This window comes from Ammospiza caudacuta, chromosome 5 (genome assembly GCF_027887145.1).
Source record: "Ammospiza caudacuta isolate bAmmCau1 chromosome 5, bAmmCau1.pri, whole genome shotgun sequence".
Taxonomy (NCBI): Eukaryota; Metazoa; Chordata; class Aves; order Passeriformes; family Passerellidae; genus Ammospiza; species Ammospiza caudacuta.
This window is the reverse complement of record NC_080597.1, coordinates 68138583-68157243: the sequence shown is the minus strand read 5'-3', so window position 1 is coordinate 68157243 and position 18661 is coordinate 68138583. Positions and strand designations below refer to the sequence as shown.

The following is an 18661-nucleotide window of genomic DNA, read 5'->3' as shown; positions in this document are numbered from 1 at the left end:
ATTAGTCTTAGAAGCTGTGTTCTAGAAACCCTACAGACGCACCACTGACTTTAGAAATAGAGAGGATGTGATATAGTGCTTGTCTTGTTCATTCATTATCTGTGTAGAGGTCTGTGCAAGGGAGGCTTTAACAGCTTTAAAATTCATATAACACTTGTATCTGGATGATCTTCCCTATTGTCATAAGAGCCTGCAATCCTGCTTAAGAAGATGATTTGGCAGATAATTTAGCAGTAAACCATTTAATTACTACTATTTTTCTCTAGGATTGGCATACTTACGTGGTTCTTTCTTTACATTTATAAAGTAAGATGAACCCATTAGCAAAAGCTTTATAAAAATTTGGATTTATATTTTGAAAACATTAAACAGGTACATGGAGGTGAAAATTCTATTTATTTTTTATCAGCTCTATTATTTATTTATTTAGTTAGTTATTTTTTTTAACTACTGTGTGTATCAAGTTGGATTTGATTTGTGTATGCTTCACCCAAAGGCAAAGAATTTCTTAGCTCATGCTATTCTCTGATGAGCTAGCAGATGGACCTAGGTGATAAATGGACACATTCCAAAACATGCTACACTCACCCTTGTTAAGGTTGAACTAATGGAGAGTTTTATGATTAAGAAAAGTAAAAAGAAGTTTTATTATTAGGAAAAGTAAAAAGGAAAAATGCAAGAACTGGATTTTTTTCTTAAAGATCGTTGATTTTAAGAATAACAACCCAAATTGTTATGCTTGGTGAACATTTCTCTGGAGGTCCTGGCTGTGGACTTTGTAAGATTGAATTTTCTTAGAAAATGAAAATTTTGATTGAAATGTTCTGAATGCCATAGATTCTGAGGAGTTTGTCACTATTTTGACCCTGAATTTCAAGATACTTCTGACATATAAATTGATAATGTATTGTGCAGTCCATCTTTCTTCAACCCTGAAAATGTAAAATGTAACTGATACCACAACACTTGGAGACACAACTGGTGTAACTATACTTTCCTGTATATCTTGGGTGTACTCTCCAGTGCACTAAGAAAGGAAGGCAAATGTTTAAATGAGTTAAATTTGGGAAATAAATAAAGTTTTCTATTCATTCAAATTGTGCTACTCAGTGAGGTTCACAATGACTGATCTCAAAACTCAGAAATGTGTTATATTCCTACTTTTCTCCTTCTGTCTCCTTTTGTTGTCCTCAATGAAACAAAATACTAAGCAACTTATTTTGAAACATGGAGAAGAATTTTACCCATATAAAGCAAAACTACATTTTTATATAATCTTGAAATGAAAATTCAAAGTTAACTGTTTTGAAGTTGTCAAAGCACTTTTATCTTCGTTGGGTCACCAGTTTTATATTTGCTGAAAGATCCTTGAGTTCAGGCCATATTTATGGGTGGTTCTGGTTGTCTACAAATGAAGTTTTTCACTAAGGTGCAGTTTTGCTGTTTTTCTAAGGAAAAAAAAATTGATAAAAAGAGAGCAACTCTATTTAACTTTTTTAATTAACTTAGTAATGTGTAATAAAATAGATATCAGGAAGTTTGGCTGAGTGAGAGTGTATGAAGCCAACCTCTGAAACACATTAATTCTTTCTAAGCACAAATATGCTATTGCACACTATTCACATTTGTCTTCTCCCTCATTCCTAAGGCGAGGACACCACTGCTGTCCCTGAGAGGGGTGTGGTGAAGGGAAGGGAGCTCAGGATTATTTTTAGAATAGAGTTATGACAGGTTTGCTACAGAGAAAAGCAGTCAATTGAGATATTTATTGAGGAGTCAGAGTCCATTTAACAGGATGATAATAATGTATGAGATGGGTTAGCCTGGTTAGGGACTCCCAAAGTTATTCACAGTTTTTTTAAACAATGTATGTCCCATTTGAGGTACCACTGCCACTGCTATGTTCTGTTTCTGTGTGCAACCAAATACCAAAGCTGCAGCCATTAAAAGTAGAATTCTCTAAAAATTTGGATTTATATTTTGAAAACATTAAACAGATACATGGAGGTGAAAATTCTATTTATTTTTTACCAGCTCTATTATTTATTTATTTATTTATTTATTTTTAAGTATGTATCAAGTTGGATTTGATTTGTATATGCTAAATTCTGTGGAGTTTACACATTGCTGACCAGTGATGAGATGTCAGGAAAATGAAATCGCTTTTAAAAATGCAAGCTGGGAAATTTGAATACATATCTGCAAGCTTTCTTTGTAATCCAAATGGAAATTAAGAGGTCATCAAAACACAGGGAGCCTCATTTGGTATTTGCAGTTGCCACTCTCTCTCTACTCCCTTAGCAATAAATTGACATTTTGAAGCTTTCCTTCTCCCAGCAAACAAAAGCAGCTGTAAGTCACTAAGAATAGGTGGCTGCATTAACAAAGCTTGCTCAAGCTCAAGGGAAGACATGGCCTAATATTACCCTAGCTTTAATTACTGTTTGATGATCTGGGTAATCTTTGATCAAAGCACTGTTCTTGATTAATTTATGATGTTCTGTTGGCTTCAACAGTAATAAATTCTGTCCTATTGGTACTTATGTTCAGATTTTTTTGGTAGAAACTAAGAATAAAATTAAAAATTAAAAAAAAAAAAAACCACACACACACTAAGCCAAACAAAACCCCAAACATTAGAGCAAGTATTTTCTAAGTCCTGTGGTTAGTAAAAAGAAAAAAAAAAAAGCTCAAGTTAAATTCTGAGATTTAAAATTACTTTTGGGGAGAGAGTCAGTAGATGACAAATTGCATTAAGAATTGATAAGGCAGGCCAAAATTTCCTATGAACAATGAGTTTTTAGAAATTACATAAGTGCCCATCTCCAGATATACCAGAAGTGCTGGATAAATGTGAAACATTTTCTTCCTATTGTTCTTCTGTTAAAAGAATGATCTACTTGTCCTCATGAATTGGCATTTTTGACTTCTTACTCAGTCTCAGCTAAAATCTTGAGTTAAAACTGCTATGAAACCAATAAATGATGTCATCTTGTTACTTAATACTGTATTTTTATCACTAGGAAGCAAAATTGAATACCTTCAAAAAGGTTTTTCTTAAAAAAAAAAATGGGGAGGGATGTAAAATCTGCTTTTCCTGAGTAAAGTAGAAGTACAAAGCTGAACTCCTCTTTTATAAAGGTTTAAATACAAAGTGGCAATTACAAAAATTGCTTCTTAATTTGAAAGTCCTCTGGACTACTCTCTTAATTATCAGCAGTCCAAAGGGGCTGATGACTCCTGCAGAGTGTGCCTGATTATGTGCTTCCCTTTGAGCAGGCACCTGAGCGAGCCCGCTGGCTCTGGCGCTGCTTACCCTCTCTCTGCTGTGCACTGAGCCACGAGTGGTCCCAGCACCTTGCAGAATTCACTCTGAGTGTTTTGCTTAAGCATGAACTTGCTCTGATGGCTTTTTCCCCCCTAACACGCTCTGCTGTGGTAAGCCATGGTTTCCAGCCCAGCAGCTGCCCTGTCACTGTCACCCCAGACCCTCAGAGCACTCAGCGATCAGGCAAGTGACCGAAAAGCAACAGCTACACTGAACCACTGGGGTGGTTTCCTCCTTTGTGTTGTTGCCGTGAATCCCAGGAATGAAGGCATCTGTGAGTTGCTAGGGAGCAGCTGTGATCTTATTTATACACTATATGGAGCAGAGAGTGAGACCTATAAAATACTCAGACTTATTCCACTGAACGCACAGAATGCTTCTCAGAAATGAGCGTTTTTCAATGAGTTTCTCAATGAATTGCTTCTGATTAAAAGAAGTGTCTTGTGAGAAAGAAAACTAGTCTGGCATGTATATATAAATAGAAACTATAAATATAACTTTGGGAATGAGATACACTAGTAAGAAGGTAGAATTTTCTTATGCTGGGCAGATTATATTGGTTTTGGCTACTAATATTTCAGTTGAAGGAGAATATATACAAAAATAAAAAATATAATGTAATATAATGCAATATAATATAATGTAATATAATATAATATAATATAATATAATATAATATAATATAATAATGATATAATGTAATATAGTATAGTATAATATATGAAAATATAATAATGATATAATGTAATTTAATATAAAATTAGAATGTGGTTATTTATTTTTTCTGACTTTTCCTGCTCCCAGGATCTCACCATATTTTTGGATGTCTGTCACATGACCTCTTCTTTCTGCCTTTCTCTCAGAAATGAGATCATGATGTAACTTCATGGCATTGGTAAAAACAGCAACTAAATTACTAAATATATGTGTGTAATTAGATGATATTTTTTTAGCTAAAAAAATATTTGAACAGAAACTTTTAAACTTTAAAACATTGGATATTATTTTAAAAAACTTTATTTATTTATTTATTTATTTATTTTTATTTTAGCATTACCCAAAATTTCGGTAAGAAATGAACTTTTTTTTTCAGCTGAGGACTAGACTGAAATGGAGTTGATGGCCCAGGGTACAGGCAGAGGTTCCTGGTGAGACAGGTCTGGATCACTCAGCCCTGGTAGTGCCACAAAGTGGTGGAAAAACAAGAGATTGGAAGGACCAGGGGGAATGAGGAGTGGGCAGAAAGAGAATACTTTAGTCAGCCATTATTTAAGTTTCACTCTGTTCAGAAGGATTAAAAGAAAATTAAATAGGTTAATTACTTTAGTGCACAAACTCGTAAAACCTAGGTCAGGATTTCACAAGTACTGTTAGTAGTTTGGTGTGGTTGATTGCAGAAGAGATGGGGGAAAACCCAGCACAAAGTTTTGATTGATTTTACTGCAAGGTCAGCACTATTTTTGAGCAGTAAATTTTGCCATCATGGCAGTCTCCACCTGGTCTAGACTGACAGAAAAACATTTGGTGATAAGGCAGTGACTGTTGACAGAGATGTCTCAGCCCAGCTGAGCTAAATGGTCTTGAAAGGAGTATGGAAATCATAAAAGCATCCATAGATTTACCTTGTAAAGATAACTGAAATTGTTGAGTTATTTCATTTCTCTTTTCCAAAGCTGGAAAAATTACAGTGATTTTGGTTAACTTTTGAAATACTGGGTTTGAACTTATGGGGACATTGGCTGATATGATTTCTGTGTCCATGGAAGCATTCAGTGATGGAAATGAGATTGGCATGTTCATGTCCTATGTTTGGGCCCTCAGCCAAGTTACCACTGCCTGAAGGAGAGGCTCTGTTGTTTTTAAACTGTGTGACTCACATGTGCAGAGCAAACAAACAAACAAAGAGGTAAAGGAATTCTACTGCAGTTGAAAATAATTCTTTTTCTGAGTGTGCTACAGCATGAGGGCTGTTTAAATAAATTTTCAGTGCTAGGGCCAGCCCAAATGCCTGCCACAATACAGCAAGAGCTGTGTAATAACGTCTTTCATTCTCTCTCAATTTATGCAGAAGTGCTTGACTTGCCCTGGCGAGCTTTGAGGGAAGCAAGGAGAATGTCTCTTTGTGAGAGATTTATAAACATGTCCTTGAAGGCTGAACAGAGAGGGGCACGTTCTGCTGAGGAGCTGGCAGTTTTTCTAATCTTTGTCACATTCAACTATTGTTGTGTTGTTTCACCTTAATGTGACTCTCTCCATCGTGTTCTCTCCCCTAAAACCTTGCAGTTCATTATGTGCAATTTTAATGCAGTCTTTCTTGAATAAAGAAGTGCATGACTATTGACTTCAGAAAAGAATTAAAGCATTTTTGTGCTGTGACGTTACAGGCTTTGCTTAGTCATGCAATGAGGCTTTATTCTGTGAGAAGTCACAGGGTTTTACTGGCAGTTTGGAGATCTTTTAGCAAAATATTAGTGATAAAAGTACTAAAAAATAATTTAGATTTAAAAACCAATAGAAACTTGCACTCATTTAGTTAAAGTAATTTAATAAATTGTATTCAAATTAGCTCCTTTTAACAAGCTATGAAGCCTGCCAAATAGTATTTTGTAAGACAAATGAGCACACCTTTGCCAATAACACCTTTTATGGCTATTTGAGATGAGCATTTGCTAATTTTCTTAGACTGCTAATTTTGAGGGAAGCTTGGAAAAGGAAAAGTTTGTTCCAGGGTGCCAAATCCTGACGTGTATATCCTGAAGTGTGTATTTCCCTGTGTAGAGTTGTGCTGAACTGCTGCAGTGCTACAGTGAATTAAAGAAAAGGGTAGTAGGCAACAAATAAATTATGTACACACTTCCTAAATAATTAATGAATATTAGACTGTTCCTTGGTAGTTGAGACAGGTCTCACACTTCAGGAAAATAAAGAAGTGTGTGAAGTTCCAAGTAATTTCTGATGCTGTTTGTTCAGGAGCTTGCAGGATAAATCTTTTACTGGCAGTAGATGCAGGGTAGATTGGTGCTCCCAGCCTTGCCATAGGGTAAAACAAAGAAGGGGAGAACGAAAATCACTGATTCAGGTCTGTATGTGAATCTTGTGTAAATCTCAAAGGGTTTTATCTTGGGTGGAAGTTGTTCTGAATTTTATTTTCTTGAAATCATGGACAAATACAAGTTGTATTTGTCAAGCCTCAGTCAGGCTTGCTTGGTGGTAGGACTCACAATGCCTGTTTTAAAGTTTTTAATGAAGCTCCTATCTCTTGTAGTGATGATCTCCTTGCTATGTGATTCAGACTTTTGAATTTTCTCTGACAGCTGGTCCTGGAGAAGAAAGATGAAAATGTTCATTTTTTTCCTGAAAATGTCCCACTGTCCAATGCTGTGATAGTCTGCAGCTTTCAAACCATTCAAACTGGGAATATGGGAATAACTTCCCTATAGGAATTGGGTGTGTGCAAAATGTGGGTGCTTTCAAATTGGGGTTTATAGGGTCAAACTTTTCTGGAAGAACAAATTAGACACAGGGACAAAAGTAGAAATTTTCCATCCAGGTTCTCAATGCATTACCAGTATGGCTCACTGTGACTTTGCTCTGCATTGAGCGCACTCAAGAAGGACACAGACCTGCTGGAGCCAGTCCAGCAGGACACAAAGATGATTAGAGAGATGGAACATCTCTCCTATGAGCAAAGACTGAGACAGTAAAGGTTGTTCATCATGGAGGACTTTGAGGAGAGCTTCCAGTACCAAAAAATGGCTACAAGAGAGTTGGAAAGAGACTTTTTACAAGGGCATGTACTGACAGAGTGAGGGGGAATGGCTTTAAACTGAAAATCAGTAGGTTTAGATGGGGTGATAAGAATGATTTTTTTACTGTGAATGTGGTGAGACACTTGCAAAGGGTGCTCAGGGAAACTGTGGATTCCTGGAAGTGTTCAAGAAAAGCTTGGATGGGCTCTGAGCAATCTGGTCTAGTGCAAGGAGTCCCGGCCCATGGCTGTGAGGTTGGGACCAGATGATCATTATGGTCCCCTCCAACTCAGGTCATTCTGTGATTCTGTGATTAAGTCAAATAAGTGATTGTCTTTCCTTTTGGTGGTTGTGTGAATGCAAAATGACATCACCCTTAACTTTACTGAGGCTGTTCGCTCACAGCCTCTTAGAAACCAAATTTCACTAAGGGCTTTAAAATATCAGAGATCAGCACTACAGCACTTGCAGTTGTATATCTGGTCAGTGCAATCTCCAGGTCATCCCTGTCATCCATCTGCTTTAAACCTGCATTAACTGAACACATATTTCACTCTCCCTCTACTTGATTTCTTGTGGCTTGCTTAGTGTTTGTCATGTTTAGTGAAAAGATTAATTACTATGAAATGGCATTTTTGCAATTCTTTCTCCAAATTTTAGGTTTTTTGCTTAATTGAAACCCCAAATAGAAAGGGTTTATACTAAATTTTTCTTATTGCTTTCACCATTGAGTAGGAAATAAACAGCAATTGTGTAAAAAAAATCTGGAAAAAAAGAGACCAGAAATAGTTGAACAAAGAAAATCAAACAATCAAACATTTTCAAAAATGAAGCATATGAACCCTTTACAATTATTTTTAAAATTATTATTTTAAAACTTCTGTGAAACTTATTTCTATTTTTTGCACCATTTACAAAATCTTGTTTCTATTTTTCTGTAAATTTAGTAACTTTTGATTAAGCTGTACTACATGCAGTCACAAGTGAAGTTTAAAGAATTTGCCATTACATATCTCTTTAAAGACCAAGACATCAACACCTGGTATATTGCAGTGTCTGTTCTTTGTGTGATCAGGGTGAATGTTTGTTGACAATGTGAAAACCTGAAAGTTTTACAAGACTTGAAGGCCATTTCAATTTAGATATTCCTCTGAAATTTCCAGTCTTGGTTCAAACCATCTGCATATATAAAACTGATTTTTACTCTGGTCTGTAGGACTGGTCACAACAGTCAATTTACCTCCGAAATAGTTTGCTGACTACAAATTTAATGTGTTTCAGAGAAAAAAGAATGAAATTCTGAAGTGATAAATGGTAGAATAAAATGGTTTTATTTCCAAATTTGTTTGATTAATAATTGGCTTATAGGCCAGTCCTACTGTTAAGATATGTCCTAAAAATCCCCCCACCAACCCCCCCACACAAGCCCAAAAATAAAACTACCCAGAAACCCCTTAAAAAGAGATTTTTGGGTTTATCTAGAGATAAACTTTTTCTGTGGCTGTTTTGAAAATCGAGCACCTCAAAAGTATCCAGACTACAATCTGAGTTGATTAGGATCTGTCATCTGTTGTAGTAATTTTCTGCTCATGGTGCAATGATTTTTTTTTTTAAATAATCATTCCTATATGAGGAATAAAGCTTATTCCAATTGCTCTGTTACTGGTGGAAAGGAACGACTGCTGAAGGAAAATAAACAAACCAAGACCCAACATAAATTTAGTAAAATTCGTAAGTGCTGAAATCTGTGGCAGCTTATGGGACCTGCCTGATAACAATTTGCATCTATAACTGCAGTTGCCAGGAAAGTTTTTGTGTTGCTTACCAGCTGCAAGCACCAGAGGTGTAGCGTGGTGAGTTTCTTTAAGGTCCCCAAAGGTTTGACCCCCGAGAGCTGGCGGGGCTGGCAGGCTCAGTCTGCTCAGCAGATTTTGGCTCTCTCTCGTGCTGGATGGCAGCCAGAGCATCAGTGCTGGACCCGCTCCTGCCTGAGCCTGGAATGGCTCCCCAGGAGACAGCACAGCCCCACCAGGCACTGCTGCACAGGCAAAGTGCTTGGGTAAACTCGGGCCATCTGTTGGCTGCATAAATTAGTTTTCCCTGTTTGCCCATCAAGCTATAAGGTATCCACTTTTTTTTTTTTTCCTTTATTTTCTACTCCAAATATAGTAATTTTTTCATTACTGAGTTCTAGTAGTACAAATGCAACTACACTTTTTGCATCTTTTTTCTCTCTTCCTTCTTATGGTTACATGCTTTTCACTGTATGACTTTGATTAACAAATAAAATTATCTTCTTCATATACATGTTCTGCTTTGGAAACAGTTAATGGCTCCTCAGAGATAACCTTTATTCACAATTTGTATTTCCCCTCTTCCCCTCATCTTTTTTCCCCATTTCCCCTTATGTATTTGTGCTTTTCCCTCTTTTCCTCCTATTTGTTCCTCCTTCTCTTTCCTTGTGAATACTAATGCTATCATATGAATAAATAGATAAGGGACTAAACTGATTAAGCATAACTTAAATTAAATAATTCAGTTGGCATGTTTGTATTTCATCTTTCAAGGAAGAATGCAATTCAGCAAAAACTATTTCATTTGAAATTCAGTCATTTTAAAGGATCACCATTTTACTGCTCTCTTAGCACACCATGGGAATCAGATTCCTTGAGCATTTTGCAGCTGGTTAGTTTGTCACTAAAACTGGTCAATTTTGAAGATTTATTAAATGATTTTTAGTGTCAGCCTCTACCTCTCAGACAAAAAGGTGAAGTACTTCTTTCACAGGGCCCAATTGGATTTTCCTAGCAGTAGTCATTATGAAGCTCCAGTAAGAACAGATGACATCTTGATGCCTCTTCTGTCAAGTCATTTGGTTTATTTTGAATGTGCACTGTCATTTTGATTTATTTCCATTTTTTTTCTTTTTCAGATTTATTTGAAAAATGCAGCAATGTATACTGTAGAAGCAAACAACCCTCGTCAGCTAGTGGAAATTGCAGCCAGAGACATTGAAAAACTTCTCAGTAACAGATCTAAAGCCTTGGTGGTGAGTACTAATGATTCAAGTTTTCTATTTAGTATTTTTAAAAAAATCTTTATTTACTATTGAAACAAGCTTTCATGGTTATTTTTACTGCCTATACACTTAGAGGCAGTGTCAGTGTGATGTGAATAAGACATGACACGTAGAAAGATGGCTCCTGACTTCATGGTAAAAATGAACTCGTTTGTTGGCATAGGGCAGATGTTTATAATATTGACCGACAGATAGGAACCAGGGCCAAGTAAGAAATTAGGTTATAAATAGATTGGAAAATATTCCTCTAGGTGACGCACATGAATGTTTATGGCTTGAGGATCACTGTACTTTATAGTCAGAAATGAGCTTGGGGAAAGAAGAAACAGGGCTTTATTTCTCTTTTTTTTTCCTAATTTGCTAATTTAACCTGTATTTCAATTGTAATTTATGTGAAGGCCACGCTTCATTGTGACCTCATAATTCTTTATGATTTAAATTAAAAATATCTGTTTTTTTAAGGTGCTTTTGCCAGCAGTCCCTTTCTTTTCTCTTCTCTAAGACACCAGACCCGGGTAATTGCTTTGGTTCCTACTGGCCAAACACATGGAGGGATTTGGATAAATTAATAAACATACTTCATTCAGAGCAGAACTATTAAAAATAGGTTTAAAGGATGGAAAAGCAGTCTGGATTTCCTTGGGCAATTACATATTCAAATAGGCTTGCAGATGAATCTGAATGTATCATTTAAAGTGAAAGAGAGGAGAAATTGAGATTAATTCACCTAACTGTAGATGTCTACTCTGCTGGTTGTCCTAAGCTCAGTTTTTGTTCGATGAAATAAAACAGACACTCCTCAGTCAGGACTGACCTGACATTTTCTGAGCAAGACTTTAAAATGGGGTGAACTGTAGCTGAGAAGAACTTCTCTCTCTCTCAGCTGGAGAAGCCTCAAACCTAAATGTCTATATTGTGAGTGTGTGAAGCTGGGGGAGATGAGTCCCACCCAAAGAGTCCTTTTATCAGTACAGTTTCATGCAGCTGAAGAATCAGTGTGAGTGAAGCTGCTGCTGCTGCCCTGAGGACTCTCCTTCTTTTTGCACAGTCTGTTGTCTGTGCATAGGTACCACAAGAGGTACCTGTTGTCCTGCCTTTGGTTCTCAGCAGAATTTCATTCTTGCAGTTCCCACTGTTTACCTAATGCACAATGTGCATCAGGTTTATCTGGGCCAAAGCTTCTCTAATTCCATCAAATTACTTGAAAATAGGTTCAATATTTTTCTTGTTTTCCTCAGTGTTTGTGTGGCATTCTGTGGACTTTGAATTACTGTTACAAAATACTGTAAGTCATTTGCAGACTTTGTGAATACAAAATTTTCCCCACCATTTTCTCTTCAACCCATATAAGTTTCATGTTTTTAAGTTATCACAGCAAAAGTTTATATTTTCTCAAGACACAAGATTAATGTAGGAGTTTTTATATGGGTTTGTGGTGGTTTGATCTTAAAATTTTAAGAAAATTAAATCATTATCTCATGCTTACTTAAAGAAATATTCCAGAACAGGTTTTTCTGTGAATGTGGAAGAAAGGTGCTACCTCACTTTAGGCAAGCACATGGTCACATTTTGAAAAGGGCAGTATGATTCAGTTTCCTGAGGTAAAAGAAGACTAAATTAGGAGAAGGATGATGCTTTGGTCCAGAAGGTTCTAACAGCTCAGATATTTATACTGAATTTTCTTCTTGCAATTATCCCAGATGTATGCCAGAACTTTTGATTACTTCTGATTTTAAACATTCTTGTACATTTTTTTATACACAGATTTATTTTTATACACACATTATTTTATTATCTCCTACACCTGAGCTATTGATTTCTACTAAGATGATTTCTTCACCTTCCTTATATATTTCTCTTTCTGCTTTTTACAAGGACTACCTTTATGCTGTCAGTTCATAAACTTTATGTAATGAGGCTGAATTATTTACCTGAAGTTTCAGTCTTCTTAAGTCTGAGGGTCACATTTTCTCTGAAATCAGGAGTGGAGTTGAATGCAACTGTTAGAATGACTGCACAGAGGTTTTACCACTGGGGCTAATATGAGTCAAAGTGTTAATTAAGACCTGAATCCTGAAAAGAGTGTGATGCAAGGGCATCAGGCATCCTCCAGTGATGCCATGAGGAAGGTGCCAGTGAATTACAACAACAGTGTTATTGTTCAGAGACTATCATACCTCAGGGATGTCATGGTTTCCTCTAAGCATGAGACACAAACAACCTTTGGGCAAGGTTATAATAAATATCAGTGATGAATTTTCTAATAATAAGTTGCCTTCCCTTGAGCCATAAGATCAACTTTAAATGAGAAATATCTCTTGAATTCTGACTTATTTGTGTTTTCATGTAACTATGGGCTAAAAAAATCTCTACCAATGAGAGAAAAAATTACCAGGTAAATGGGTACGAGTTTCTGCTTGACAGAAGCTTAAAACTGGTGGTTGAAATAGGTACCTAGCTGAGGAAGGAGAAAGGGGGAAACCCTGATCTGAACTCACAGGGCTTTCCTAGATTACTCTTACTAGGAAATTTAATGAATAGAACAAAAAATTAGAATGAAAAGAAAATGGAATATTTTCTAGCAAAGTGCAGTGGACAAAGAGAGTAGTATGAGTAGTAGGGAGGGAGAGGCGACAGCCTCCTAGTGAAGCATGTCAAAGACTGTTTTACAGTGGAGCCTGTTGTTGAAATAGTGACCATTTCTTTTTTAGCTTTCTGCTCTTTAGTATTTTGTATTTGTCTGGCCTAACCCTACTGAACAACCTCTTTTTAAATATAATGGATTCCCATATGCAAATAGTCCTGCAAGGAACAAGGAGTTGGGCTTGATGATTCCTATGAGTCCCTTCAAACTCAAGATATTCTGTAATTCTGCAATTTTATGATACTCTGGAGAAGTCTCTGTGTGCCTCGGTAAATGGTGGGTACAGATGAGCTGTGCTGCATTGCAGCCTGCAGCCTCAGGTGTGTACTGGGTGGAGGGTTCACTGAAAATGTACCCTGCAATAACTATTGGCAAAACTCACAAAGCCTTTCCAGGGATACCAACAAATAGTATGCCTAGCCCACAGGGCTGTCTGACACCCAAAATGTTCGTTTTTGCTGGACTTGGCTTCAGTTTTAGCATTCCTATCTCATTCAAGAGTGCATTAGATTTCTGGATATATGTAGACCATGCTAATAGATCAGAGTCTTTTAATTCCAATGGAAAATTTGGAAGATACTAATACTTATTTGATAAGTATCATTAGAAATACTAAGTACAGCTCCTGGCATTGGACTATATTTATAAAACATGATTTGAGGAGTTACAAATATTTCCTCATTGACTATACAAAATTAAACCCTTTTAAAGTTATTAATATAAAATATGGATTACTAATACTTTTTTATTACTATTGTAAAGTACTGTAGTAATCTTAAGATTTGCAAAGATCTTAATTTTTTTGGTCATACTTTAAAATTAGAAAGGTATATTTTAAATACTTCTGAGGCTTTGTTTACAGTTTATGCATTGCATCATGAGAGGAATTAAGTATATTTTAAAATTTTGTTTATATAATACAATCAATGTTATATAAACAAATTTTGTTTATATAATGTATTGAGTGTATAAATAGTAATATTTGGTTCAGTGCTGCAGACCAATTTAAACATCAGCTTCACTCCTGTCCAGTATGAAGTTGGTAGCTGTGGAGCCCTTGGCCTTCCTCTGCCCATTGATCAGTATGTTTTAGGAAGCATCCTGAATTTTCTACAGTAGGCAAATCTGAAGTTTTACCACTTCTCCTTTTTGCTCAGATGTTTGAGTTGAAGATAGTGAGCAATTTGTACCTTTTAGGTAGAAGAAAATTGAAGAAAGAAAATTAGGAATAACAGATACCCAGTAACAGACTTTTCAAGCCCAGACTGCAGAAGCTTTAGGGAAAAGGATCAAAACATCCTATTTCTTGCTTAGCTAAGATCCCTTTCTGCATTAGAAAATCATTTAATGTTTTACTGTTTGTGCAGTAGTTTGAAATTAATATTAATTATAATTTTATCCAAAAGTAGAATTTATGTATATTCCCCTGCAAGTCTTTTCCACAATAAAATGTTATTTCCACAAAAAAAAGAAAACCTCTTTCTGGAAAGATTCAATGTCAGGATATTCAACCCTATGTTGTACACTCACAGTGCATTTATTATCCATTACTGCCCACACTGTAAGGCAACAGCATAGCCATTAGTGTAAAGCAAACACTTAAGCTCCACTAAAATGTATTTCAGTGGAGAATGACAGTCATATTTTCCCTGCCAAATTCCTGCCTGTGATTTATTTGTTTTGCTTTGGGGTCATTTTAACTAACTCATGTTAAGGTGGCTTCAGGGAAGGCTCCAGTCAGGACCCTTGGCTCCTTGAGCTGTGTGCAGATAAAGATGGGTTCCATGCACATTCGCACCTTATTGCCTAGATTTCTTCAGACATCTCAACCAGAGGCATAATATCTTCACTGCAGCCTCCTTGCCTTGATGTCTTAAGAAAACCGAGGAATCTGGGTTTCCATGGAAACTGAGGCGCAGATTGTGCGCTAGGAGACCGGTTCCCTCGACGTGCTGTTGGGAAATGTCCAAGGTGCACAACTGTGTCCCTGAATGAGGAGCTCAGAATGTTTATCTGCTGGTTTAGATGCAGTTTCAACACAGCTGTGCAAGTGTGTCCAAATCTCTCAGTATTTCCCTGCCTGCCTGAAATAAGGCTTCACTGTCTCACAATAAAACTGGGAAGCTTAAATGTGTTACAACATATTTTGAGGTTCCCAGGCAGAGATCCTGTGCACTTTAAATAGGGTTGGCAATTTTTGCGTATCCTGAAAGACCTATAAAAGCAAAATAAATTTTGTAGGTGTGCTTGATACTACTGTTTCTTGAAAGGTATCATCAGTCTGGCTTGAGTTTTGTTTTGATATCTAAAACCAACATAGCATTCTCAAAACCGCTCTGGGACACTCACCTTCTGGTCTGCTAATCTTAAATTGCCTGTAGTAACAAGATAGCTTTCCATTCTTTAAAAATACTCTGTAGATAAATTTGAGTTCTCCACTCATTTAGCAGAACTTTGGACAACATCTGTTGCTTTTGGGCTCTGTTACAACTCAGTCTCCTGAGCTCCACTAAGAATTCCACGAGGCCTAAATAGTCACATCTCACAGCTGAGTCCACCATTCCTGCATGCTAATCTAAAGTTTAGAGCTGATCAATCTGTGATGCTTTGGACCAGGTCTCTAAACTGCAAATATCTGTGACTACACGTGGATACATATCTGGATATGGGCACACTTTAACAGGTGTGTTGAAATTGCTTCCTAACTAAATTCCAGACTCCCTTCCATTCCAAATGATAAAACCATTTACTTTTTTTCTCAGCCTGTGAGGGCTGAAGTCCTTGCCTGTAAACAAGGTCATTCTCAGTGGTGTGGTTTGTATTTTCCTAAAGTTGGTGGCAGTCTGTGCTTCTGACTTCCCTCCTTGCTTTGCAAACAGTGACACAGTAAATACTGTGATTTTGTCATGAGGAGACACTGATGGACAAGGTCTTGAGCTGATGGAGGATTCTGATGTTTTCTGTTCATTATTACATGTGTGTGTGATATCCCATAGAATCCACAGAGAGTTTTACCCTTGAGTTGTGGTCATATCAGAGGTTAATCTGGATAAAATGTCTTTGCCTTCCTCTCTCTCCAAGATGATTTTAAGAACATAAGCCTTGTTGAGAATTGATTTGAAAACTGGTGTCAGTACAAAAAGAAGCATCACCTCTGTCTTGGTAGATATGCTGCTGTTCAATTTTTGATTTTCAGACGTTTTTCTTCCTTTGACTCTGCGAGTTGCAGGCAATGTTAGAAAATTTTATTGCAAAGGGCTGAAATTGGAGAAATTCAGAGAAGGAATATATATTGAACTGTGCTTAGTCTTCTAGCAAAAAGAGTTTTCCACATTTTGTTAGTATTTTTTATTAGTTCTATGAAATACTGAACATTATAAGGAAGCTGGCAGTGGACTGTGTATGCTGAGTTTGCCAAAATAATTTCAGGTATGATTTCTAAGAAGAGGAAGTCTGCAAAAATGCAGAAGAACAAATTAACTGGAGTAAATTATCAGTTAAAAAAATGAATAATGTTTTGTCTATGCATATTTTTGTGTCATGCACAGAGGTTTTATGTTATTTTTCACTCTAATGTTTTAATTTTCCCCTTGAAATGGTTTGGCTGTGCTTATGTCTTTTCTTTAATATTTCAAAATATTTTATTGACTTTTAATTTCAAGCTGGGCGTTGCTCTTTAGCTATAGGAGAAGACTAAACAAACTGTGTACCACCATCATAAAGCAAATGGCTTTAATTGCAGTGATCCTCCCAGAAAAATGCTTGCACTTTGGAAAAAATACAACTAAAATACACTTTCTTCTGTCTAAGGACTGTAAGAACACGCATGCCATGTGTTTTTACATGACAATATGTCTTAGTTCTTTAACTTTTTTCTGTTACGTATTTGGCAGAATTTTACAGTGTTAGGACTGCAGGTCTATTCACATGTTTACTTTTTATATCTCCATCAATTGTCCACATACTAAGTAGCTCACTAAGGTGGAAAATTTTTAAATTTTATTTCTGGATGCTTCCTGTGAGTATTTAAAATAGGCATTGTCAACTCCTTGTTGCAGCATTAGATTTAGATTTCAGTCTGTTGCTAGAGTTGGTCTAAATAGCATTTTCAGATATGGCAGGAACTTTGCAGGTGAGTTTAAGACTAATGCTTTGCTATTTTTGAAATTACCCTCACTAGAATTTTGCACATCAGCAGAAAAAGTTTTACATATTCTCTTTCAGACTCCAGTACTGAATCTATTAGCCTGTATGAACATTGTTTAAATCTCCAGATGTAAATACAGGCTATTTTGAAAGTCAGCTGTAGCTGCTGAAGCAAAAGTGGTTTGGAATGACAGCTAGTGAGACACAACACTTGTGAAGTCAAACATTTGTCAACTTGTCCACATGTCAGATGTTTGAATTTGGTTTTGCTTGTCTTGCCTTGAGTCTTGTTTTTTAACCAAAATCCAGGTTGTGTGGATGCAACATTATGCCTCAGAGGATGGATTCACATAACTCACATACCTTGCAAGGCATCATAAAAGTCTGGAAAAATAAATCAGAGGGCTTGCAGTGAAAATTCCTACAAATATTGCCTGTTTACATGCTTTTCTTTTCACAGTTGACTTGATCTGCATTCTGCAAATCTTGTATTCTTGTTGACAGATAGAGAGGGCGGTCATCCCCTCACCTCCCCATGCCCTCATAGAGAGCCACAGTCATAATTTTGATTTCTGTGGCCCTGAACTCTACATAGTGCTGCAATGGCATCAAGTCTGCAAGCTTAGAGAGACACCTGCTGAATCTCCATCCTGCAGCACAGTGCATTGCATTTGGAGCTTTAACTGTGACTGAGACAAAGAAAGCTAAAAAGTGCTTGTGGCAAATAATATTATTTAATGACTAGCTTCTCATTGTGACTTTTTTTCTCCTTATCCAGTAAATTTTCACTGTTAGCATAGTTTTGTTTTGCATTCTCATTCCATATGGAGAAAAATATGGCGCACTGACAGGTTTAGCAGATCTCTCCCATTTAGATCCCTTTATGTACTCACTTGCACAAATTCACTTACAAACTAAATGGCCATGGTTAATTTTGCAGAAGTTTTGTTGCAGATTTTTTGTTGCAGATTTTTTTTACTCTCTATGAGAAATTCTTCATAAGTGTTTTACAAGCAGGTTTTTTCGTCTAGGTTTATGGATACTGAAATTTCATTTGTGAAAGATGTTCTGCAGGTTCATGGCCTCATTTATTCATGGCCAGCATCACCCTGAGATGGGAGTTTGACTGTGGAAGGTGAAATACTGCTCAAACAAGTCTTGGTTTCTTTTGGTTTTAAAGTTTCTTTTTCAGCTTTGGAGGCTCAATATTAAAAATAAAACAATGTACCCAAACATCTGTAGTTCTTTTTCTTGGATTTGTTCCAAGAGTTTCTGTCTCCAGGGCCTTGCTAGCCTTCTTACCCTCAGGCAGCTTCTTCTCCTGAAGTTATTTTTGTTTTCCTTGTATGACCTTCTGGCTGATAGGCAAAGAGATGTTATCTTCCTTATTTCTTGCTCTGATGCCTTCCATTCAGCTCATGGCCAAAAAACACACTGATGGTTTTTCTCTGTGGCTGGTTGAAAATTTTACAGAACAGTGGTTTTCCACAGTAAACCACATTTTTCAAAATATAATATTGCATAGAGGTAGTTTAATTTGTAAGTGTTGGCTTCCATACCCTTATGCTTTCTAGTCAACCCTCTCAAGACTCCTTATTTTTTCTTCAGTCATTAAATCTACATTTTCAACCAGAATAAAATCAAATTCAAAAGTTTTTAAATCCTCTGTGAAATGAAAATTCCACTTAATTTCTGAAAGCTCTGTTAAACATGGA

At 36.5% G+C, this 18661-nt stretch overlaps 1 protein-coding gene across 1 annotated transcript in view; it reads left to right on the top strand.

Annotated features, from left to right (window-relative positions):
• CACNA2D1 (calcium voltage-gated channel auxiliary subunit alpha2delta 1) overlaps positions 1-18661 on the top strand; it is a 360302-nt gene that overhangs the window by 57457 nt on the left and 284184 nt on the right. Inside the window, exon 3 of the mRNA XM_058804461.1 lies at positions 10010-10126. Coding sequence (XP_058660444.1) covers positions 10010-10126 — 117 coding nt within the window. The remainder of the gene's footprint in view (positions 1-10009; positions 10127-18661) is intronic.